The sequence below is a fragment of the Salvelinus fontinalis genome, chromosome 4 (genome assembly GCF_029448725.1).
Source record: "Salvelinus fontinalis isolate EN_2023a chromosome 4, ASM2944872v1, whole genome shotgun sequence".
In the NCBI taxonomy this organism is placed as follows: Eukaryota; Metazoa; Chordata; class Actinopteri; order Salmoniformes; family Salmonidae; genus Salvelinus; species Salvelinus fontinalis.
The window spans coordinates 36,689,502-36,711,260 of NC_074668.1; the positions used below are offsets into that span (position 1 = coordinate 36,689,502).

At 45.3% G+C, this 21,759-nt stretch overlaps 1 protein-coding gene across 1 annotated transcript; it reads left to right on the forward strand.

Annotated features, from left to right (window-relative positions):
• Positions 1 to 3,572: 3,572 nt before the first annotated feature.
• On the forward strand, positions 3,573 to 21,758 carry si:ch211-166a6.5 (clustered mitochondria protein homolog). The gene is made up of 28 exons (XM_055919980.1): positions 3,573 to 4,106; positions 8,748 to 8,857; positions 10,764 to 10,935; positions 11,783 to 11,920; positions 12,112 to 12,269; positions 12,352 to 12,506; positions 12,899 to 13,021; positions 13,137 to 13,269; positions 13,413 to 13,505; positions 13,663 to 13,829; positions 13,973 to 14,155; positions 14,386 to 14,784; positions 14,955 to 15,028; positions 15,115 to 15,219; positions 15,360 to 15,460; positions 15,534 to 15,686; positions 16,450 to 16,512; positions 16,648 to 16,880; positions 17,041 to 17,125; positions 17,217 to 17,370; positions 17,484 to 17,623; positions 17,734 to 17,814; positions 17,977 to 18,102; positions 18,231 to 18,340; positions 18,439 to 18,532; positions 19,995 to 20,111; positions 20,207 to 20,286; positions 20,385 to 21,758. Exons 1-28 carry the CDS (start codon positions 4,058 to 4,060, stop codon positions 21,079 to 21,081), a joined length of 4,293 nt encoding a protein of 1,430 aa, XP_055775955.1. The 5' UTR covers positions 3,573 to 4,057; the 3' UTR covers positions 21,082 to 21,758.
• Position 21,759: the final 1 nt, after the last annotated feature.

The following is a 21,759-nucleotide window of genomic DNA, read 5'->3' on the forward strand; positions in this document are numbered from 1 at the left end:
GAAGCACACTAAAACATTGAAAAACAACCAAACTAGTGAACAAAACAAAGTAAATATCCAAGAAACACGAGGATAAAGTCTCACTTTAGTAGTTAGACCAACTTTTATGCCTGTCCGCACACACATCTACCCCCCCTTATAATAGTTTTGTAGTGAGCATATTTCTCATGGCAATGACCCAAGTAACTAAACATAATACAGGGGTGGTGTGTATAGAATGAGTGATATTGTGTATCTCCCCTGTGAGTAGGCATATCACCGGTGGAAACCAGATGATTGACAGATCATTATCTCAAAACTCAACTGTAAAGGTTACCCATAATGTTGGACGTTGTTGTACCTCTAATATATAGGTACAACCAGAGCTGTATAATTGTCAAACTTGGTTAGACACTACAAGGTCAAAAATAATATATTCTAGTGAGATTTCAATCTGAGAGAGAGAGAGAGAGAGAGAGAGAGAGAGAGAGAGAGAGAGAGAGAGAGAGAGAGAGAGAGAGAGAGAGAGAGAGAGGGGGGTTATTGACGCCAGGTCTGGTGGCTCTTTGCCGGTGGAGTCGAGGGAAAGCGTCATCATGCTTTAATTCGGCTGGCAGCTAACCGAACACGGCTATGCGAACCGAGCGAGTGTACTCGCATACTCCCTTAAAATACCTTCCCTTGAAAAACGAGAAAAAAGCAGGAATTTTATTTTGTCCATTTTGAGTCGCCGTAGACAGTTTACTTCTTCAAAATTATCACAATTAATGTAATATAACTCAAGAAATCTGTCATTACTTTGACACTTTTTGGCGAGGAGATCTTAGTCCCTCAATTTAATATCTAACTAAGATGTTTGGTACAGTATCACTAAGTAAAGAAATGTGCATGAAAACGAGTCGTCTCTCGTTGAACGACAAGAGACGTTCCTGAAGAATCCCTACTGTTGACCAATCACCGTCGAAGGGGCGTAGACTTCGGCTCCGAATTCCGGCTTGCCTCAGAAAAAATGTCGTGTGCCCGAACAGGCGAAAAACCCTCACCTAAATGCAAAATCAACAAAAACGTCACAAAATGTCGTCATAATATATGCACGAACATGTTCGTCTGGGAAGCATGCAGACGCTTGAGGGTTGCTGCGCGAGGTGGGATAGCTATAACGTTATTATTCCTATTTCTTTCTGCATCACTAGATATGAAACAAAGGGGCAGAAATACTTTGAAAACTTGAATCAACTTTGTTTCAAATCAAATTTTATTTGTCACATGCGCCTAATCCAACCTTACCATGAAATGCTTACTTACGAGCCTTTAACCAACAATGCAGAGTTTTTAAAAAGTAAGTAAGAAAAATGTGCTAAATAACCTAAAGGAAAAATAGTAACACAATTAAAATAACAATAATGAGGTTATATACCGGTACTGAGACAATGTGCAGGGGTACGGGTTTGTTGAGGTAATTGAGATAATATGTACATGTAGGTAGGGATAAAGTCACGATGCATAGATGATAAAAACAGGGGTGCAGCAGCGTGAAGAGTGTGAAGGAATGTGTGTGTGTGTTGTGTCTGTGTGTGTGTGTGTGTGTGTTGGAGTGTCTGTGTAGTATGTGTGAGTGTGTGGTTAGAGTCCAGTCAGTGTATTAGCATGTGCAAGAGAGTCAGAGCAGAATTTTATTATAAATTATTATAAAATAAGGGGAGCCAATGCAAAAAATCTGGCGAGCCATTTGATTAGCTGTTCAGTAGTGTTATGGCTTGGGGGTAGAAGCTGTTAAGGAGCATTTTGGTCCCAGACTTGGCGCTCTGGCACCACTTGCAGTGCGGTAGCAGAGAGAACATTCAGTCTATGACTTGGGTGGCTGGAGTCTTTGACCATTTTTAGGGCCTTCTTCTGACACCGCCTGGTATAAAGGTCCCGTATGGCAGTAAGCTTGGCCCCAGTGATGTACTGGGCTGTACGCACTACTCTCTGTAGCGTCTTGCGGTCAGATTGCGAGCAGTTGCCATACCAAGCCGGAATGCAAACAGTCAGGATAGTCTCCATGGTGCAGCTGTATAACATTTTGAGGATCTGAGGTCCCATGACAAATCTTTTCAGCCCCCTGAGGGGGAATAGGCATTGTCGTGCCCTCTTCACAACTGTGTTGTTGTGTTTCGACCATGATAGGTCCTTAGTGATGTGGACACCAAGGAACTTGAAGCTCTTGATGAATTTCAATGAAATTGCGTTGAACCAACGTGGAATAGATGTTGAATTTACATCTGTGCCCAGTGGAGTAGTTTATATATTATTACCTGTAGTTAGGCCTAGAACTGTAGGTTATAACTTTAAGCCTGATCATTAGGATACAAAACTGACCTTAGAACAGGGGCTATAGGACACTTAATCCTACCTCTTTGGGTGCTCAGGTTTCATTCCTCGAACACTATTATATTTCTGACTGCTCTCCCTGCCACAGGCACTATGATAAGGAGGTGAGGCTCTGTGTGTGATATATAACTGTCTCTAGGATGGAATTCGAAAGAAGCTGTACCAATACCAACCCCTGTAGCCTGCAGTCAAATGAACAAATCGCCCTCTAGTGGCCTCATGGGTGGAATGTTATTCATATTTTTTATAATGTCATAATTAATCAACTTTTTTTTTTTTACCCGCTGAAAATCTGATGTTTCTATGTCGAACAAACGGTTTTGTAATGTTTCAGTCTTCTTTGATGTATATAAAGTGTAATATTGGGATGCAAACTCAAAATGGAATACATTTCAACTCTATATCTGACATGGTACAGGTGTCTTCTTTTTAAGCCCATAATCATGTGTGTGAGTGAGGTGTATACTTTTGTTTCAAAGTAGATTTGTTTAAGACTACCAAGAAACACTCTGTGTGACCCTGATTTATCCCATGGCAGTAAAAGGATAAACTGGCATTCCTGCAAAGGGAAGCCCTGCACATGCACATGCGCACAAACACGCGCACAAACACACACACACACACACACACACACACACACACACACACACACACACACACACACACACACCCCATTCCTCCATCCCTACACACATTACACACCGATCCATCCCCAAGCCTAACCAAGACATCTGTAACTTTACGTTCATGTTCTGTGAAAGGTGAGAGTTTCATAGCATGTGTTCCTTGTTCCCTATGTAAATGTGTGGGTCACCATAATGTATGTGTGATGACTCCCATTTCCCACATCCCTGGGTGTGTGTGTGATTAGTTTGATGGGTGTGTGTGGATAGCATGATCACACCTTTCCTCCAGGGCAGAGAGAAAAAGAGGGGGAGTGAGGGTAGAGGGGGAGGGGGAAGGATAAGGAGAGAGAGTGGAGAGAGAGAGACTGGGTGAAATTCCACAGTGTGCCATCACAGCAGCAAGATTTGTGACCTGTTGTCACAAGAAAAGGGCAACAGTGAAGAACAAACACCATTTTAAATACAACCCATATTTATGCTTATTTATTTTAACTTGTGTGCTTTAACCATTTGTACATTGTTACAACACGGTATATATATAATATGACATTTGTAATGTCTTTATTGTTTTGAAACTTCTGTATGTGTAATGTTTACTGTTAATTTGTATTGTTTGTTTCACTTTTGTGTATTGTCTACCTCACTTGCTTTGGCAATGTTAACACATGTTTCCCATGCCAATAAAGCCCCTTGAATTGAATTGAATTGAGAGACTGAAGAGAGCAAGAGTGAGCAGACACACCCATTTTCAACACCTAGGCGAGGCACAGCAGCTTTGAGGGAGAAACAGAGAGAGTTACAGAAAGGGGGAAGGGGAGAGTTGAGTAATAGGAGGGTGTGGTTATCTTCCAGAGGGGAAACGATAAGCAGAGTTAGCTTGGTGGAACTCACTACACTCTTTCACTTGCTCCCACACACACTTTGCATATACAAATACACACACACAAACTCCTAAACATACTCAATCTCACTCTGACCGGAGGAAGAGAAGAGAGTGGGAACAGCAAGTCTGAGAGAGCAACCGCGTGCCAGCACAGAGAAACAAGAGAGTGAGGGAACAGCAAAAAAGGAAATTGAACATGAAGGACAAAGTGAAGAGAGGAGGAGGAGGAGATCAGGGAACGTCAGGTGAGAAAGAACGACTGCTCAGCCTTGCTCTGGTGTCTGTTTCACAACACTTTCTCTCTTTCACTTTCTCCCACTTCCTTGTTTTTCCATACGGTCTCTCTTTTTCTCTGCTGTTCCAGACTGCCCTACAGGGGGCTATTGTAGCACTGCTGGTCTGCTGTAGCCTGGTTCCAGTCTGGTTCTCTTTCAGTCAAACTGTTGTTGTCTTGCCAAATGGTCTGTTCTGCCAATGCAACACTAACAGTGTGGCATTGTTAAAGGCAGGTAGAGTCAGGAAGCCTGACTCTGTCTGCAGGGAACACAAATCCTATGTAGAGAGAATAATGACCAGAGTTCTGGTTGTATAGTTTTCAACACTGCCAATTACTAAGCCATGTTGTTGAAGGAAACAATTGTATGTATTATGTACATGTAACAGTATAACTTTAAACCGTCCCCTCGCCCCGACACGGGCGCGAACCAGGGACCCTCTGCACACATCAACAACGGTCGCCCACGAAGCACAGTCGTTACCCATCGCTCCACAAAAGCCGCGGCCCTTGCAAAGCAAGGGGCAACACTACTTAAGTCTCAGAGCAAGTGACGTAACTGATTGAAATGCTACTAGCGCGTACCCGCTAACTAGCTAGCCATTTCACATCCGTTACACTCACCCCCCTTTCAACCTCCTCCTTTTCCGCAGCAACCAGTGATCCGGGTCAACAGCATCAATGTAACAGTATAACTTTAAACCGTCCCCTCGCCCCGACCCGGGCGCGAACCAGGGACCCTCTGCACACATCAACAACGGTCGCCCACGAAGCACGGTCGTTACCCATCGCTCCACAAAGGCCGAGGCCCTTGCAAAGCAAGGGGCAACACTACTTAAGTCTCAGAGCAAGTGACGTAACTGATTGAAATGCTACTAGCGCGTACCCGCTAACTAGCTAGCCATTTCACATCCGTTACATACATTCCTAGGAGATGCAGGAATGTACCTAATACATAATATCTGCTCTGTGTCGTTCCTCTTCGCCACACCACATCTCTCTGCATGCTACAGTTTATTGTGCCCTTATTCCAAGGGAGGCTTTTCTCCCTCTTCCTTGCTTACACACACACACACACACACACACACACACACACACACACACACACACACACACACACACACACACACACCCCTTCTTCCATATTTGTGTCGTGAGCATATTTCTCATGGTAATGGCCCAAGTAACTAAATACACACACATCTGCCTCTGTGTTACTCTCACCCAATACAGGGGTGGTGTGTATAGAATGAGTGATAGTGTGTGTGCGTTTGTGTGTTTTCTCATGAATCCATACCTATGTAGTGAGTGATGGTGTGTGTGTGTGTGTGGAGGGGGGGGGGGGGGTTGTTATCTTCCCTGGCATATCTCCCCTGTGAGTAGGCATATTACCGGGGGCAGCCAGATGATTGACAGATTATTATCTCGAAACTCAACTGTAAAGGTTACCCATAATGTTGGACACTGTTGTACCTCTAATATATAGGTACAACTAGAGCTGTATAATTGTTAGACTTGGTTCGACACTAAAAGGACAAAACTAATATATTCTAATGAGAGTTCAATCTGGAATGTGATAGGAGTGTAACTTTTTATCAAGTAGGAATGTTAGAGGTGTGTGTGTCTGAGAGAGGAGGGCAGATGTTATTGCCACCAGGTCTGGTGGCTCTTGGCCGCTGGAGTCGAGGGGAGTAAAGCGTCAGTTCTTCAGTTTGGCTGGCGGCTGGCAGCTTCCCTTGAAAAACGAGGGAAAAAAAGCCACAATAGTACTTTTGTCCATTTTGAGACGCCGTAGCCAAAATAGTCAGAATTGATCTAAGATAACCTAACTGGAGTCTGCATGCTTCCCAGCCAAAACAGTTCGTAAGAGTTTTGCATATTTATGACAACATTTTGTGACGTTTTCTGTTCGTTTTTTTTTTTTCGGACGTTCAGGCACCCAACATTTTTTCTCGAGGAAAGCTGAAGTCGGTAGCTGAAGTCTACGTTCTTTTGTAGGTGATTGGTCAACAGTAGGAATTCTTCAATAAAGTCTTTGTTGTAATTCAACGAGAGACGACTCGTTTTCATGTACATTTTGTATTTGAGAAATACTGCATCAAACATCGTAGTTAGATGTAAAATTGCGCGACTAGGATCTCCTCAGCAAAAAACGTCAAAATGAATGACAGATTTTTTTAGTTATCTTGAGTTATCTATTTATGTCTGACAAAAAAACACTTTTCAACCTATATCATCTAATACACAATAAATGTATAATAAAACATAAACAAATATAATGATATGACAAAAAAATAATGAATAAGCCTTTTCTTATTTTATAATATGTCCATATATAGTTCTAATCTTTTTGAGGAACATATACCCAAAATATTTCACCTTCTTTATTATTTTACCAAACATATCATGACATCAAAATCTGTTCAATGTGTGCACGTCTAAATCAACATTTGGGCCATTAAACAGCGTGCGTCCCTCCTATAGACAAGGGGAGAAGGGCTTTGTAAAGGGCTCGATTTTGTCGTTCTGAGCCTATGCAATGTGTCTGCCTTCAACGTAAAACTTTTTTTGTTTGACTTCCTCACAAAATTACTTCTTTACTTTTAGGTTTAAGAAAGTGTGTAGGTCCCATTCTTTATCGTAGATGAATGAAAGTTATGTATTTAGATCCACCTGCAGGATAAATGTTTTTCTAAGGACCATCCCTTTTGACGTGACTTCGCAGTGAAGTGATATAAATTGATGTAATGATGCAGCCGACCACCAAAGGACCACCAAAGGATTATTACCACAGCAAGTAAGGTACTTGGAGTCAAACAGACAGGCCTGGATGAGATCTTTAAGGTCAGGGCCCTCCGTAAGGCTCACAAAATCATTTTAGACCCAAGTCACCCCCTGTACCTGGACTTTGAATTACTCCCCTCTGGGCGCAGGTATAGGGCACCCCTCAGCAGGAAAAATAGAACGAGACAATCATTTGTGCCAGGTGTGATATCCCTCTTAAATAGCTCGGGCAAATGTTCCCATTGACCCCGTAATGTTATGCTGGTGAATGAGGACCCAAAAGCGACTTAACAAAAACAGAGTCTTTATTCCAGTCTTAAACAAAACGGTACTCCAGGATATATCCTAGATGACACCTGCTCACACGCAGCATCTGATGAAGGCAAAAACACGACAGGGCGGAACCAGGACACAGAACAGCAAACATCAAACAAGAATCCGACAAAGACAGAAGCAGAAAACAGAGGGAGAAATAGGGACTCAAATCAGAGGGCAAAATAGGGGACAGGTGTGAAAGAGTAAATGAGGTCGTTAGGAGAAAGAGAAACAGCTGGGAGCAGGAACGGAACGATAGAGAGAGAGAGCGGGGGAGGGAGAGAGGGAGGAGGAGAGAGAGGAATAGAAAGAGGGAAAGAACCTAATAAGACCAGCAGAGGGAAGCACAGGGACAAGACATGAAGATCAAAGACAAAACATGACACGTAAGGCCAGCAGGCTAGTCTTTGTTTTAAATGTTATAAATGTTTTATTTCTTATTTCTTACTATTATTTTTTTTTATTGGTGCGTGACTGTTATTGAAAGTTGTATTGTCAATCTTGTTTTGTATTTAACGCCACTTTATATGTGTACATGACACTGCAACAAAATTTCCCCATGGGGACAATAAAGTAAGTAAGTAAGTAAAGGGAGGCAAATACCATTTTATTCAACAGAGGACCTTTACATGGGGAATGGGGGATACCTAGTCAGCTGTACAACCGAATGCATTCAACTGAAATGTGTCTTCCACATTTAACCCAACCCCTCTGAATCAGAGAGGTGCGGAGGGCTTCCATAATTGACATCCACGTCTTCGGCACCCGGGGAACTGCCTTGCTCAGAACGATAGATTTTTCCCTTGTCAGCTCGGGGATTTGATCCAGCAATCTTTCGGCTACTGGACCAACGCTTCTACCCACCAGGCTACCTGCCGCACCTAATGGTCCTAGGAAGGTCTGGATTTCTGTCTTCTGACTTATAAAACGGTGGTAAACATATACATATAATTCTAGTTTCCAATTTCGGGAACTGACAGCTTAAGAGGTTTTGTGTAAGCGCAATGTGCATGCTGCAGTACTTGATCAGGTCTGTGTGTGCCATAAACTGTATGGTGAGTGAGTGTGAGTGTCGGTGTGTATGTGTGTGTGTGTGTCTCTGTGTGACTATGTGTCAGTGAGTGTGTGTAGGCATTCACATGCCAGGGTTGGGTGTGGCAGTCCCTTAACTCTGAGGTGACATCACAGCTTCTAGGCAAATACTGCCAACTCAGACGCAGACCCACCCCTCACACATGCTGGGTCCTGCTCTTGTCTGTGTGTTGAGGTCGGGAACCTCTTCCTTTCCTCCTTCTCTCTCTCTCTCTCTGGCACACAACACACTCACATACACTCTCTCTCAAAGCGGCACTAAAGGTGGCTACTGTGTCATCTTGAAAAAAATGATAATCCCACTGCAACGCAACAGTCTGATATACAACGTTTCTGCGACCATAATTCACCTGAACATGTCCAGGGGTTAGAGTTTGTTCTTAATGATCCTATTGGCATGTTCATTCCCTCCCTTAATCAGATACACTCACACTGACCATTGGGAAAACAGCTGCTGGTACGAAGGAGGAAGAAAACCCATCATTCCTTGTGAAGATCCAAGGGGCTGGAGTAGAACCATTTGAGCTGCAGGTAAAACAAAGAGAGACACTAACACATAGTAACCAATGATTTATATAAACCCTGGATTGGTGATGATTTGTATTGGCCATTGAGAAGCTTTGAAGCCACCGGTCAGCTGTATTAATGGAATTCTACAGTATTAAATGCATTTAAGTATTTTTGTTGTTGTCGTGGAGAAAGTAACATTAGTAAACCAAAAAAATTGTACTTCAAGGAAAAAGTTTTTATGTATTCTTTCATTAAAAAAAATGTTGCGCTCATAATATAATTACAAAGTATGGATTAAGGTGTCTGTAATAGGATAAATGTGGCAAAATGAATGTAGTGTGACATTAATAAATTACTTTTATAGCTTCCAAAATAGCTTAAAATATATAGTGTATATATAAATTAATCATTGACAGGGACACACACGACACATTCTCACACATTGGGCCTGGACCTTTAAACAACCCAGAGCCCCCTGTCCTCCAGGTTATGCACATCTGAAGGAACTGGATGCAGGAGTGTAGGGTGGGACATCCAATAGTACCTCAACGGATACAGACCTGCAGTGAGGGTGGAACAGGAGGTGAAAGGGAACAAAATTAGCACACCATTAATTCATATCACACTAGTGACTACATACCATTAGGCCACAGTCAATCTAAATGTGGAAGCATCAAATCCAATTTTATTGGTCACATACACTTATTTAGCAGATGTTATTGCGGGTGTAGCGAAATGCAAACTTGTTAAGTATAATAATGCCAAGTTCACCCACTAACTATTCTAAGGACCACTATATATTGTGTAATGACCAGTCAAGTGCATGTATGTGCATGTATGGCCAAGCCTGTGAAAGTGTAGATTAATTTGAGTCTGTTATCTAAGTAGCATAATAAAATAATCCCCATCAAAATCCATCAATTTAAGCTTGAGATATATGGATAATCCATCAAATCCGCCAATGCCTTTTGCATCTGCAGTGGAAGGTGGCCAAGCTGCTAACCTGGTCTCAGAGCATTTCGTATTATTCTGTATGTAATCCGAGACACTTCATTTAGTAGGATATGTTGCGTTTCGTATGGTATGTATTAATTTGTGAATGTCCATCACCGATTTCCTATGATATATTACGAATTACAATTCATATTATATGTTAAGAATTTTCAAAATGTACAATATGGTACGAATTTGCAAAACGTATCATATGTTACGAATTGGAAAGACGAATTCTAGCTAGGTGGCTAAAGTTAGCTAGCTTGCTATTGTTAGCTAGGCTAGGGGTTGGGGTTAGGCGTTAGGCATAAGTTTAGGAGTCAGGTTAAAGGGGAAGGGTTAGCTAAAAGAGTTAAGTTTAAGGTTAGGGAAAGGATTAGCTAAAAGGGTTAAGGTTACCTGACATGCTAAGTAGTTGCAAAGTAGCTAAAAAGTAGTAAGTAGTTGAAAAGTAGCTAACGGGCTAAAATGCTAAAGTTGTCGTTGATGAGATTCGAACTCGCAACCTTTGGGACTTATGTAACCATACCAAATGTAACATATCAAATTAAATAGAGTGTCTCGGATTCACATACAGAATAATACAAAATGCACTGGAGCTACAGCGGTGTTTCTCTGATAATGCTTTCGAACCGTTGGGACTACAAACTAATATAACACCACTATGGAAAGGGGAGACTCACGAACACGATGGTGTTCTCCGTTTTGCTTTAGGACCCATCCACAAGTGTCACAGGACTCGTCTGAATGTAACCCATGAAAATTAATGGAAGTATGGAGGTAGTTTTGTGCCAACAAAAATAAGAGGTTCAATATGTGTCCAAAAAACGAAAATATTTCCTGAGCTTTCTTATATCTCCTATATATAGGACAGACACTTCAAAACCTTATTCTTTATGATAAAAAAATACAATAATTGTGTGTATCTCCGTAGGTCCATGGTTTCTGGCTGGTTCAGGAGGCTGTGATGGCGGTGTTGGGGAGAGAGGAGGTGTTTCCTCGCTCCAGCCTCTCATTGGCCCTCTCTGGGATGACCCTTGACCCCCTGACAGAGCTGCAGAGCCTGAAGAACCTCAGACCAGGAGCCACGCTCCGCCTGGTGGATGGTAGGAGAAGAACTACATGACATACAATACTACTGTCTCCATGGCTACATCCCAAATGGCACCCTATTCCCTTAGTAGTGCACTACTCTTGACCAGGGCCTACTATATACTGTATATGAGTGCCATTTGAAACTTAGCCTCTCTGTCTTCCCCTTTCTTTCTTTCTTTCTTTCTTTCTTTTTTTCGTTCTTTCTTTCTCTTCCTCTGCCTTTTTGAATTTAAATTTGAGTAATTTAGCAGACACGCTTATCCAGAGCAACATACAGTTAGTGCATTCATCTTAAGATAGCTAGGTCATAGTAGCTAACAGCAAAGTCAGACCTAGTAAAGGGGAAAAAGGTAAAGTGCGAGTGTTAGTTCACGAAAGGCATTATTTTATTTACTTGTTCTTTCTCTCTCTACCACTGCTGACTCAGTTAACATCAAAGTACTGGATCGGTTGAGAACATCAAAGCAGCAGGCTTGGCACATTGATAATCTTTCTGCCAACCAGACTGCTTTTCTGTCTGAATACAAAACAGCCAGGGAAAAACCCAGCAGCAGGGCAGGTCTATGCCTGTGTGTGTATGTGAGGTACAGAGTCAAGCGAGAGAGAGGTGTGTGTGTGTGTGTGAGGTAGAGAGTCGAGAGAGAGAGAGGTGTGTGTGTGTATGTACGTTTGTTCAAGTGTTCATGCATTCGTGAGTTCATGTTTTAATGTGTGTGTGTGTGTGTGAGCACGTGTGTGTGTGTGCGCACGTGCGTGCGTGTGCATGTGTCAGCGGGAAAGGTCAGTGCCTGTAGAACTATAACAATTAACCATCGTGCTCATTGGAGTATGGCTTGTCTTTTGTCCTCTGTTCTCCAGAGCCATACTCCCCCAGATCTGCAAGGGTTCATCTGGCTCGTGTGCTGGAGCTGCTGAGAGCTGTTGGACCAAACGATACTCTGATGGAAGGACGATCACCTAGCCTGCTGGACTCACTGACACACACACACTCTACAGGTACGCACGTGACAAACACATTAACACACACAAACACACACACACTGTAAGGAATCCCACACTCGTCATATTTCCAAGGTAATTGTTCCTATCCAGCTCGAAGGACTATGAAAAAGAGCCCCTCTATTCGTACAGCTTAGAACACTAACAAGTATATTGCCCATTCTCCTCTCTTTCTGCATGTTTTGTAGACTCTTCTGTCCAAGCCAATGGGAAAAGCCTGAAACGCTCGTCCAGCAACACAAAGACTGACCCGGCCAATCAGGATGGAGCTCCTCCTGAGTACCTCCTCCCTGGAGCCGCAGAGAGACCACTACTGGCCATGCTGCCTCACAACACTCAGCCAGAGGTACACACACACACATACACACACACACACACACACACACACACACACTCTTCTCTCTCTGACTCTGTGCCTCTCTCCTAAGGTTCCCAGTTTTCTGCAGGACCTGTCACTCAGTTGTTGGAACCCGCCCCCTGGGCACAGAAAGCTACAAGGGGACTTCCTGTACATCACTGTGGTGACCCTAGAGAGTCGCAAATGTGACATCACATCCTGTCCACGAGGATTCTTCCTGAATAGGTGAGGTTCTCAGAAGTAACAGGCATATACATTGGGGTCTGAAATGATTGACACCCTTGATAAAGATGAACTATAATGACTGTATAAAATAAATGATTCAAATACTGAGCTATATTTTATGCAAAAATATAGGGAAATTATATTACTTTATACAAATACAATTGCTCTTTCTTTGAGCATTTGTATGAGTATAACATAATAGAATTTCCCATTCAATATGTGAATTATTTATTTTATACTGTCAATATTGCTAATCTTTATCGAGGGTGTCAATCATTTCGGACCCCACTCTACATGTTATCCATACGAGATTACTTCAGTCAATATATCCCAGCTGCATATTGTTATTATCACAGCAATGACAACAGCAATGTGTGTTGTGTGTGTTCTAGGTCTACAGTAGAGGTGTTTGATCCTCGGCCAACCTCGTCCTCTCCAGTCAGTCACTGCCTCACTGACCTGCTCTCTCACATCAGTCCTGCCTTCAAACAGGCACTCGCCACTCTCAGAGCCAGGTAACAGACACACACACACGCACGCACGCACGCACGCACGCACACACGCACACACACACACACAGTGACGGACCCTACGTTCCGTGTGTGTAATGTAGTGTCTGTCTCCCTGTAGGCCCCAACTGCCACCAGTAGAAATGATGCTGACTCCCTACCGCACACTGAGCTGGCTGGGTTCCCCATCAGCCTCCCACTCCCACAGAAATCCTCTCAGCAGGCTGGGACTGGATCAACACTCTGGAGCACAGGTCTGTGTCACCCACACACACACACACAGTTTAACAGCTCTTCTCAGTGTTTTGGCCAAAGGACGGACGGACGAAAAACCAATCGACCAAGTGACTGACTGACTGACCAATTAACTGATTGATTTGGTGTTTGTGATGTGAAGGTTCCAGACTGGAACGAGGAGCTACAGGCAGCCAGAGATCTGCCTCAGGGCAGTCAGGAGGAGAGACTACAGAGAGACAGAGCTCTACTACAGGTACACACACGTCATACTCACTAGGAGTCCTCCAGGAAGTATTCACTGCTGACAAGCTGTTATTGTTGCTCTCAAAACAGGATCTGTCATGCTGCTGTGCTTGAACTGTAAGGCTATTTAGATATTTCTAGAAAATACATCATTCTCTCTCATTCAGGTGAACAGTGCGTTTGTGTGGGCAGTGGCCCAGGGTGCGGAGACTGTTATTGACGGCTGTGTAGAGCCTATCAGTGGAGGTCCTGATGACCCCGCCTTCCTGTGGGGCGGGCTGTTCCTGAGCCAGGGAGGAGCAGGGATGGCGTTAGGGGGCGAGAGGGGACGCAGGTAAGATCTTGTTCAGCTTGTCTTCAGAGGATCTCATTGTATGTAGCTAGAGAATGACCAGTCTTTTTCATAGTGTATAATCATAGAAAAAATCCTGTTGAACCCATCATGCTGCTGTATAACAACACACCCCTCCCTCCCAGGGTGGCCCAGAGGCTGGAGCTGAGGGGTGTACAGTCCTACAGTGACCTGGAGGGGGCGCTCCAGGGCCTCCACACCCTGCCCACCGCCACCGTGGACTACAGGGGGATCCGTCTGTCTGCCCAAGGCCTGGCCCCTGGCCTGGAGAGCCCAGAGCAGGACCAGGGCCCCTCTGCTCCTACCAGGTACAACTCAATAAGAACATAAACATTAGCTTTTATATGCTCCCCAGTGATTTGTTTAATTAGGACAGTGTTTGCACCTGCAGTTAGTCTTTGTCGGGGGCATGCCACCCTCACCTTCTGCTACCTTCTCTCACCCCCTCCCTCTCTCTCCCCCTATCTCTCTCTCCCCCTCTCACTCCTTTCCTTGCTCTCCCCCTCTCTCCCTCCTTCTCCCTCTCTCTCTCCCCTAGGGGTATTCTGTACGGGGTGGGCGCTGGGCCCCAGGAGTCCCCCCACCGACGCTGTCTCTTGGAGCTGCTGGCTCAGGCTGCTAAAGGCCTCAACCTGCAGAGACACGCTGTAGTGGGGCCCAACGGCCACCAGGTGCCCCTGTTCACCGCACTTGACGCCCAGGGGCTGCTGGGGGCTGATGGGAGGTTCTACCTGCTAGACCTCTTCAGGAGCCTGCCGGCCGATGCCAACTACTGCCCTGAGGGAGGGAGGCAGAGGGAGGAAGTGGAGAAGAAGGAGGGGTCATGGGAGGAGGGCTGGCCAGAGCAGTACCAGAGCACTTCAGGTCTGCCCAGGAGGTTCCCTCATGGCCTCTGCAGGCTAAGACCAGAGCTGCTGCAGGCCTTCATCCAGGAAAAGTCAGTACTACACACCTCTAGTTAGCTATACTGTAGGAATAATTCTTATGTACTGTATGCATGTGGGACAGTCTGACGTTTACCGTAACTCTGCAGTAAGATGTCACATTTCTAAATGTTTTTTTGTTGTATTGTGTTGTTTCTAAGATTGTTCCCTCCCTCTGTTCCAGACAGTCCCAGTTCACTCGCCGTTGCAAAGAAAGGATGGAAGAGAATGGAGGCGTGGAGGAGTGTGTAAAAGCAGGTGAGGAAAGGACGTTTTTTATTTTTGCTCTAGATTTCAAGACTATCAGAGCTGACATGTTATTTTGTGTGTGTATGTGTTACCAGGTGACCATCGAGGTACAGATGCAGTGAGAGGTGCTTGTAAAGATGTGGGATCAGTCAGTGACATCATCTTTGAGATGCGCTTCAACCCCAGCGTGTTCTCCCCAGGTATCCCATCTGCTCCACACATGCACGAACACACACAACACCCCCTCCCCTTCCCCATACAGCTGAGACAAAACCACTGCTGTGGCATACCAGAGTGTAAAAGTTGACCCTGTCTCTGTCTCACCCCTCTGTGTGTTCAGACGTGACGTTCCCCAAGAGTGACCATGAGGCCGTGAGGCTGCAGGAGAGGCTACTTAGAGAGGCTGCAGCCTCCATCATCACACAACAGATACCTGCCATCGTGAGTGGAGCTCTCTATTCCTGGAGTTCAGTTTATTAACCTGTCTCTTACTCTAGCTGTCTGTGTGTCTCAGGTGGAGGCATGCCTGCAGGGCAGTGAGATGCCTCTAGATGGCGCTACGCTGAAGCAGGCGCTACACCAGAAGGGCATCAATCTCCGCTACCTCGGGCAGCTGACCAAGGCCATCAGCCAATCAGAACACAAGGAGCGGCTTAGACATATAATGGTCAGACTCAAAACTCACTCACACACAATGCAACGGCACTCAAAGAACAGGATATACATACGCTGAGTGTACAAAACTTTGGGAACATGCTCTTTCCATGACATAGACTGGCCAGGTGAATCCAAGTGAAAGCTATGATCCCTTATTGATGTCACCGGTTTGTGTCAAAAACTGCAACCCTGCTGGGTTTTTCATGCTCAACAGTTTCCCGTGTGTATCAAGAATGGACCACCACGAAAGGACTTCCAGCCAAACTGTGGGAAGCATTGGAGTCAACATGGGCCACTATCTCTGTGGAATGGTTTCAACGCCTTGTTGAGTCCATGCACTGACAAATTGAGGCTGTTCTGAGGGCAAAAGGGGTTGCAACTCAGTATTAGGAAGGGGTTGCTAATGTTTTGTACACTCAATGCATGTATATATACAGTATATATATATATATATAGGAGTGGCAGGTAGCCTAGCGGTAAGAGCGTTGGGACAGTAATCGAAAGGTTGCTAGTTCAAATCCACGAATGGACAAGGTGAAAAATCTGTTGATGTGCCCTTAGGTACTTAAACCTAATTGCTAATTGTTGCTGTTGATAATGGCAGACCCTGGCTAACTATGACCCCAGTCTCAGGGGGAGTTTCTAACTCACACATGCGTATATACAGGTGGGAAACAGGACAAATATAAGCACCCACCTAATAAATGTTTTATAAGCGCTGTGATGATAGGGATTTTCTAAATGTCACGCACCCTCGCTTTTCTCTCTTACAGAGGCTGGCTGTTGGAGAGATTGTGGTTCGTTCTTCCAGAAGGATCTTCAACAACTTCCTGCAGGTACTGAAAGAGTCTTCATTACAGTGTCATTATCACAGTCCTTATTGACTGGTCTGGGGTCAGTTCCTTGACTGGGTGTAGGGAAAGCGTCATAACTGTCTGTAACCATAACAACCTCCTCTCCTCTGTCCACAGGGTGTGGAGGTGTCAAGTCTCTCTGCAGCTGTCAGTCACTTCCTCTGCTGCCTATTGGTTGCCCATTACAGCACCGCACCCACAGTGGAGGAGCCTAAGAAGAGGTCCAGGAGGCGGGGTCGTGGGGGAGGAGCTTCAGACAGTACTGCCTGGAGTGCACTCAGTGGAGCCGAGCTCTGGATCCTGATTGGCCAGGACGCAGCAGAGACCTATGACATCACTCACGGCCTAGGGTTGGCACATTTAATGAATTAGTCATCAATCGATTAATCAATCAATTAGTCCATCACTTGTTACTTGTACAGTTCCTTGCGTTGTCACCTAATGATTATGATAGTATAATAATACCAGTAGTTAGTGTGAGCTGATGCTTTATGTGTCTCTGTGTTGCAGTTCCACTGCTGACCACCTAGTAGAGACGTATGGGCTGCAGAAGGTCTCCCTGCTTAGAGAGTTCTGTTTGAAGACTGGATTACAGGTACACACACACACACACACACACACAAGTACACACACACATACACACACCTTCTTACACAGACCTCACAATCTTTATGTGTGTCCCTCAGCTGCGACTGAGAGAGTACTTCTTCGACAACCGAACTAAGGCTCCCATTGGTCCAGACGACGTGCTCAACATTTTTCCTGTTGTTAAGCATGTCACCATGACGACACATGATGCCTCGCGAGCGTTCCGAGCTGCTCAGAGTAGCGTTCAGAAAGGTGAGGTGGGCGGGTCACTGCTTGGTTCAACACACCTGGTTAGAGTTTGTTGGTGTGTGTATTTCTGTCATTGACACCAGCGGATGTGATATGTATGTTTTCCCGTCCCCCAGGCATGATGGAGCAGGCGTATCAGCGTCTGAAGGAGGCAGCGTATCTGTTTGGTCGTGTGTGTGACGACCTGAACGCGGAGGCCTGCTCCTGTCTAAGCCTGATGGCCAGAGTGGCTTACTTACAAGGCCAGCCCACAGAGGTATATACACACACCTCAGATTATGGCCTCAAATGTAAGGCATAGGATATGTACGGCTGTGTAACTCACTATTATCCTGTGCCTCTCTACCCCCACCCACAACCCACCAGGCCCGCAGTGTTCAGCTCAAGGCTGTGGTCATTAGTGAGAGAGTCCTGGGCTTTGACCACCCCAACACTATCCAACAATACGTAAGTACCACATTGTCATCCATTACTCATTCAAAGCACCACCGTCCTCTGGGCATATCAAAACTCCCAAGGATCAATAAACAACAAGTTGGCCTTTGTTTACCTTATTTATTTGTAATCCGAGTCATCTTTAGCTAAGTGAATGAGGTGTGTGTCCTGTAGGCTCTGTTGGCGGTGTATGTGTTCGCTGGAGGAGAGTCTACTCTAGCTCAGAGGTGTCTGTTCAGAGCCCGTCTCCTGATGCTCACAGTCCATGGAGAGGACCACCCCTACACCGCTACACTGGACGTAAGTCTGCTACACTCCAAACCTACAACGTTATACTGGAAGTGAGTCTGCCATACCCTAACCCACCCCTACACTGTTACACCCCCAAGACCTGTTAGAGGAGACTAAACTCTCTCCCTCTCTCTCAGAGCTGTCTAGGTTTGGTGTTGCCGACCGAACAAGCAGGGCAGTTCCTACAGAGCGCACTCAAAATCAACACTTCCTTCTTTGGCCCCACTGATGTGCACACTGCTCTCAGGTATCAATCGCTTAAATCCCTCACTCTCTCAACCAATCAATCAATTAACCAATCAACCAAGTCACTACTCAATCACTCTATCTCCCCCACCTCTCCAGTCAGCATCTGTTGTCCCAGTGGATGTGTGGAGTGGGAGACTATCGTTCTGCCATGAACCACGAGAAAGAAGCTCTGTCTGCCTTCACCAGCTTGGTCTGTACCTAGCATACTGTGTGTGTGTGTGTGTGTGTGTGTGTGTGTGTGTGTGTGTGTGTGTGTGTGTGTGTGTGTGTGTGTGTGTGTGTGTGTGAGTCAAATCAAATCAAACTTTACTTGTCACATGCGCCGAATACAACAAGTGTAGACGTTAGCGTGAAATGCTTACTTACAAGCCCTTAACCAACAGCGCAGTTCAAGAAGAGTTAAGAAAATATTTACCAAATAAACTGAAGTAAAAAATAATTAAAAGTAACACAATAATAACATAACAATAACGAGGCTTTATACAGGGGGTACCGGTACCAAGTTAGTGTGCGGGGGTACAGGTTAGAGGTAATTTGTACATGTAGGAAGGGGTGAAGTGACTAGGCGTAGATAATAAACAGCGAGTAGCAGCAGTGTACAAAACAAATGGGGGGGAAGGGGTCAATGTAATAGTCTGGCGGCCATTTGATTAATTGTTCAGCAGTCTTATGGCTTGGGGGTAGAAGCTGTTAAGGAGCCTTTTGGTCCTAGACTTGGTGCTCCGGTACCGCTTGCCATGCAGTAGCAGAGAAAACAGTCTATGACTTGAGGGACTGGAGTCTCTGACAATTTTATGGGCTTTCCTCTGACACCGCCTCTTATATACGTCCTGGATTGCAGGAAGCTTGGCCCCAGTGATGTACTGGTCTGTACGCACTACCCTCTATAGTGCCTTACGGTCAGATGCCGAGCAGTTGCCATACCAGGCCCTGATGCAACCAGTCAGGATGCTCTCGATAGTGCAGCTGTATAACTTTTTGAGGATCTGGGGACCCATGCCAAATCTTTTCAGTCTCCTGAGGGGGAAAAGGTTTTGTCGTGCTTTCTTCACGACGGTCTTGTTGTGTTTGGACCATGATATATCGTTGGTGATGTGGATACCAAGGAACTTGAAAACGCTTGACCCGCTCCACTACAGCCATGTTGATGTTAATGGGGGCCTGTTCGGCCCGCCTTTTCCTGTAGTCCCCGATCAGCTCCTTTGTCTGGCTCAGATTTAGGGAGAGGTTTTTGTCCTGGCACCACACGGCCAGGTCTCTGACCTCCTCCCTATTGGCTATCTCATCGTTGTCGGTGATCAGGCCTACCACTGTTGTGTCATCAGCAAACTTAATGATGGTGTTGGAGTCGTGTTTGGTCACACAGTCGTGGGTGAACAGGGTGTACAGGAGGGGACTAAGTACACACCCCTGAGGGGCCCCAGTGTTGAGGATCAGCGTGGCAGACGTGTTGTTGCCTACTCTTACCACCTGGGGGCGACCCGTCAGGAAGTACAGGATCCAGTTGCAGAGGGAGGTGTTTAGTCCCAGGGTCCTTAGCTTAGTGATGAGCTTCGTTGGCACTATGGTGTTGAACGCTGAGCTGTAGTCAATGAACAGCATTCTCACATAGGTGTGTGTGTGTCTGTGTGTAACCCTGTTGTCTCTGTCAGTATGGTGAGGACCACCCCCAGAGACGTTGCAGCTATGAGTTCCTGCGTTCAATTACCCAGCAAGCAGTGCGTGTGGAACGCTCTCTGAGACAAGGCGGGAACCCGCTCACAGCTGAGGTAATAAAACCCTATTCTGTTCTCTTTGTGTACTAAATAAAGGTCCAGAAAAGGTGACCATTAAATTCCCTTCTGCCTGTCTCCTCTCTCCCCAGGGGCAGTCTCTGTCTCCCTCAGCTGAGACCACTCTGGAGCAGCTGGCCCTGGTCACAGGCATCAGGACACCAAGCCACAGGTAACACACAAGAGAAGGATTGTATTAATATATATGTATTCATATATTACCAAAATTATATTAGCAGACATGAAACTAAGCGTGGTCTGGTCTCTTAGTGACAGGCTCCTGGAGTTCAAACAGAAGCTGATGGAACAGAGAGAGGCAGAGGAGGCCGCTAACGCCAAACCAGACAACACACACACAGAAACAGTGAACGGAAAGGAAGTGAAGACCCCTGAAAGAGAGGAAGAGGAGGATGGGGTAGTCCAGGAGACCACCAGTGAGGAGCTCCCAAAAGAGGTAGATCCAGAGAAGAACACAGCCGACAAACAGACAGTGGACGGCCATCAACTGGAGGCCAATGACTGGTCCGTAAATGTGGGCTCAGTAGTAAAGAGCATAGTAGTGGAGGAGGGCTCAGCAGTAGAGGGGTCAGCAGCAGAGAGTAAAGCAGTAGAGAGTGGAGCTGTAGTAGAATCCAGTGAGAGAGATGGAGATGAAGACAGAGCTGCCCCAGAGGCTGAGCAGCACACAGGGACAGAGGATGGAGAGGCAAACCTGATGGCTACAGAGGAAAGGCAAACTGAGCCAGTCAGAGACTGTATAGAGGAGAGCCAGAGTCTGACACAAAATGGAGGTTTAGAATCGGAGGGAAACCAATCAGACAACGATGTGGAGGTAGCCAATGAGAAGCCAGGGTCAGATAAGGTCAGCGGTGTGAATGGAACGCCAAGCACCAGCAATGACCAATCAGAGCCTCAGGAGGTCTTTGCGAACAGGGACGCCTCGACGACCATCAGCCAAACAAAATAAACACTGGTCACAGCAGAGGGTGAGATGCTAGCTAATGGAACAATGGTGTCAGAGAGTGAAGACAGAGAGGGAGGGACCATCATAAGAGCCTAGTGGTTAGAGCATTGGACTAGTAACCGGAAGGTTGCAAGATCGAATCCCCGAGCTGACAAGGTAAAAATCTGTCGTTCTGCCCCTGAACAAGGCAGTTAACCCACTGTTCCTAGGCCGTCATTGAAAATAAGAATTTGTTCTTAACTGACTTGCCTACTTAAATAAAGGAAAAATAAAAAATAAAATAAAAAAGAGCAAATGACCATAGAGAGGAGTCATAGGACAGACAGGCAGCTGCCAACAAGGCGGTAACTTATTAACGGTGCTGTTGATTCAGCTGGATCAGAATCTTTAGAGCAGAGAGCTGTGGAGGATGAGATGAAAAACAAAAGCAGAAAGAGAATATAGAAGTGTACCATTGTCCTTGACCTGGTGGTTTCTTTACTGATACTGGGAGAGGGCTACACTTTGTGTTGCTTTTTTTCAATATTAAACATTTTACTCTTGACTGTTAAACAAACCAGTGTTTTTCTTACTGCTGTTGTCTAATTTAGTTACAGATAAATCAACTGTTATAACAGCATAAAACTGAATGTTTACACTTACACAACTGAACCAAAATAATAAAAACATTGGGAAAAAGAG

What these genes read in the sequence shown, in the direction of transcription:
- si:ch211-166a6.5 (XM_055919980.1), top strand. Translation starts at nt 4,058, where the DNA reads ATGAAGGACAAAGTGAAGAGAGGAGGAGGAGGAGATCAGGGAACGTCA. An exon ending in AGGAGATCAGGGAACGTCAG is followed by an intron (nt 4,107 to 8,747) that starts GTGAGAAAGAAC and finishes TCCCTTAATCAG; the next exon opens with ATACACTCACACTGACCATT. An exon ending in CACGCTCCGCCTGGTGGATG is followed by an intron (nt 10,936 to 11,782) that starts GTAGGAGAAGAA and finishes TCTGTTCTCCAG; the next exon opens with AGCCATACTCCCCCAGATCT.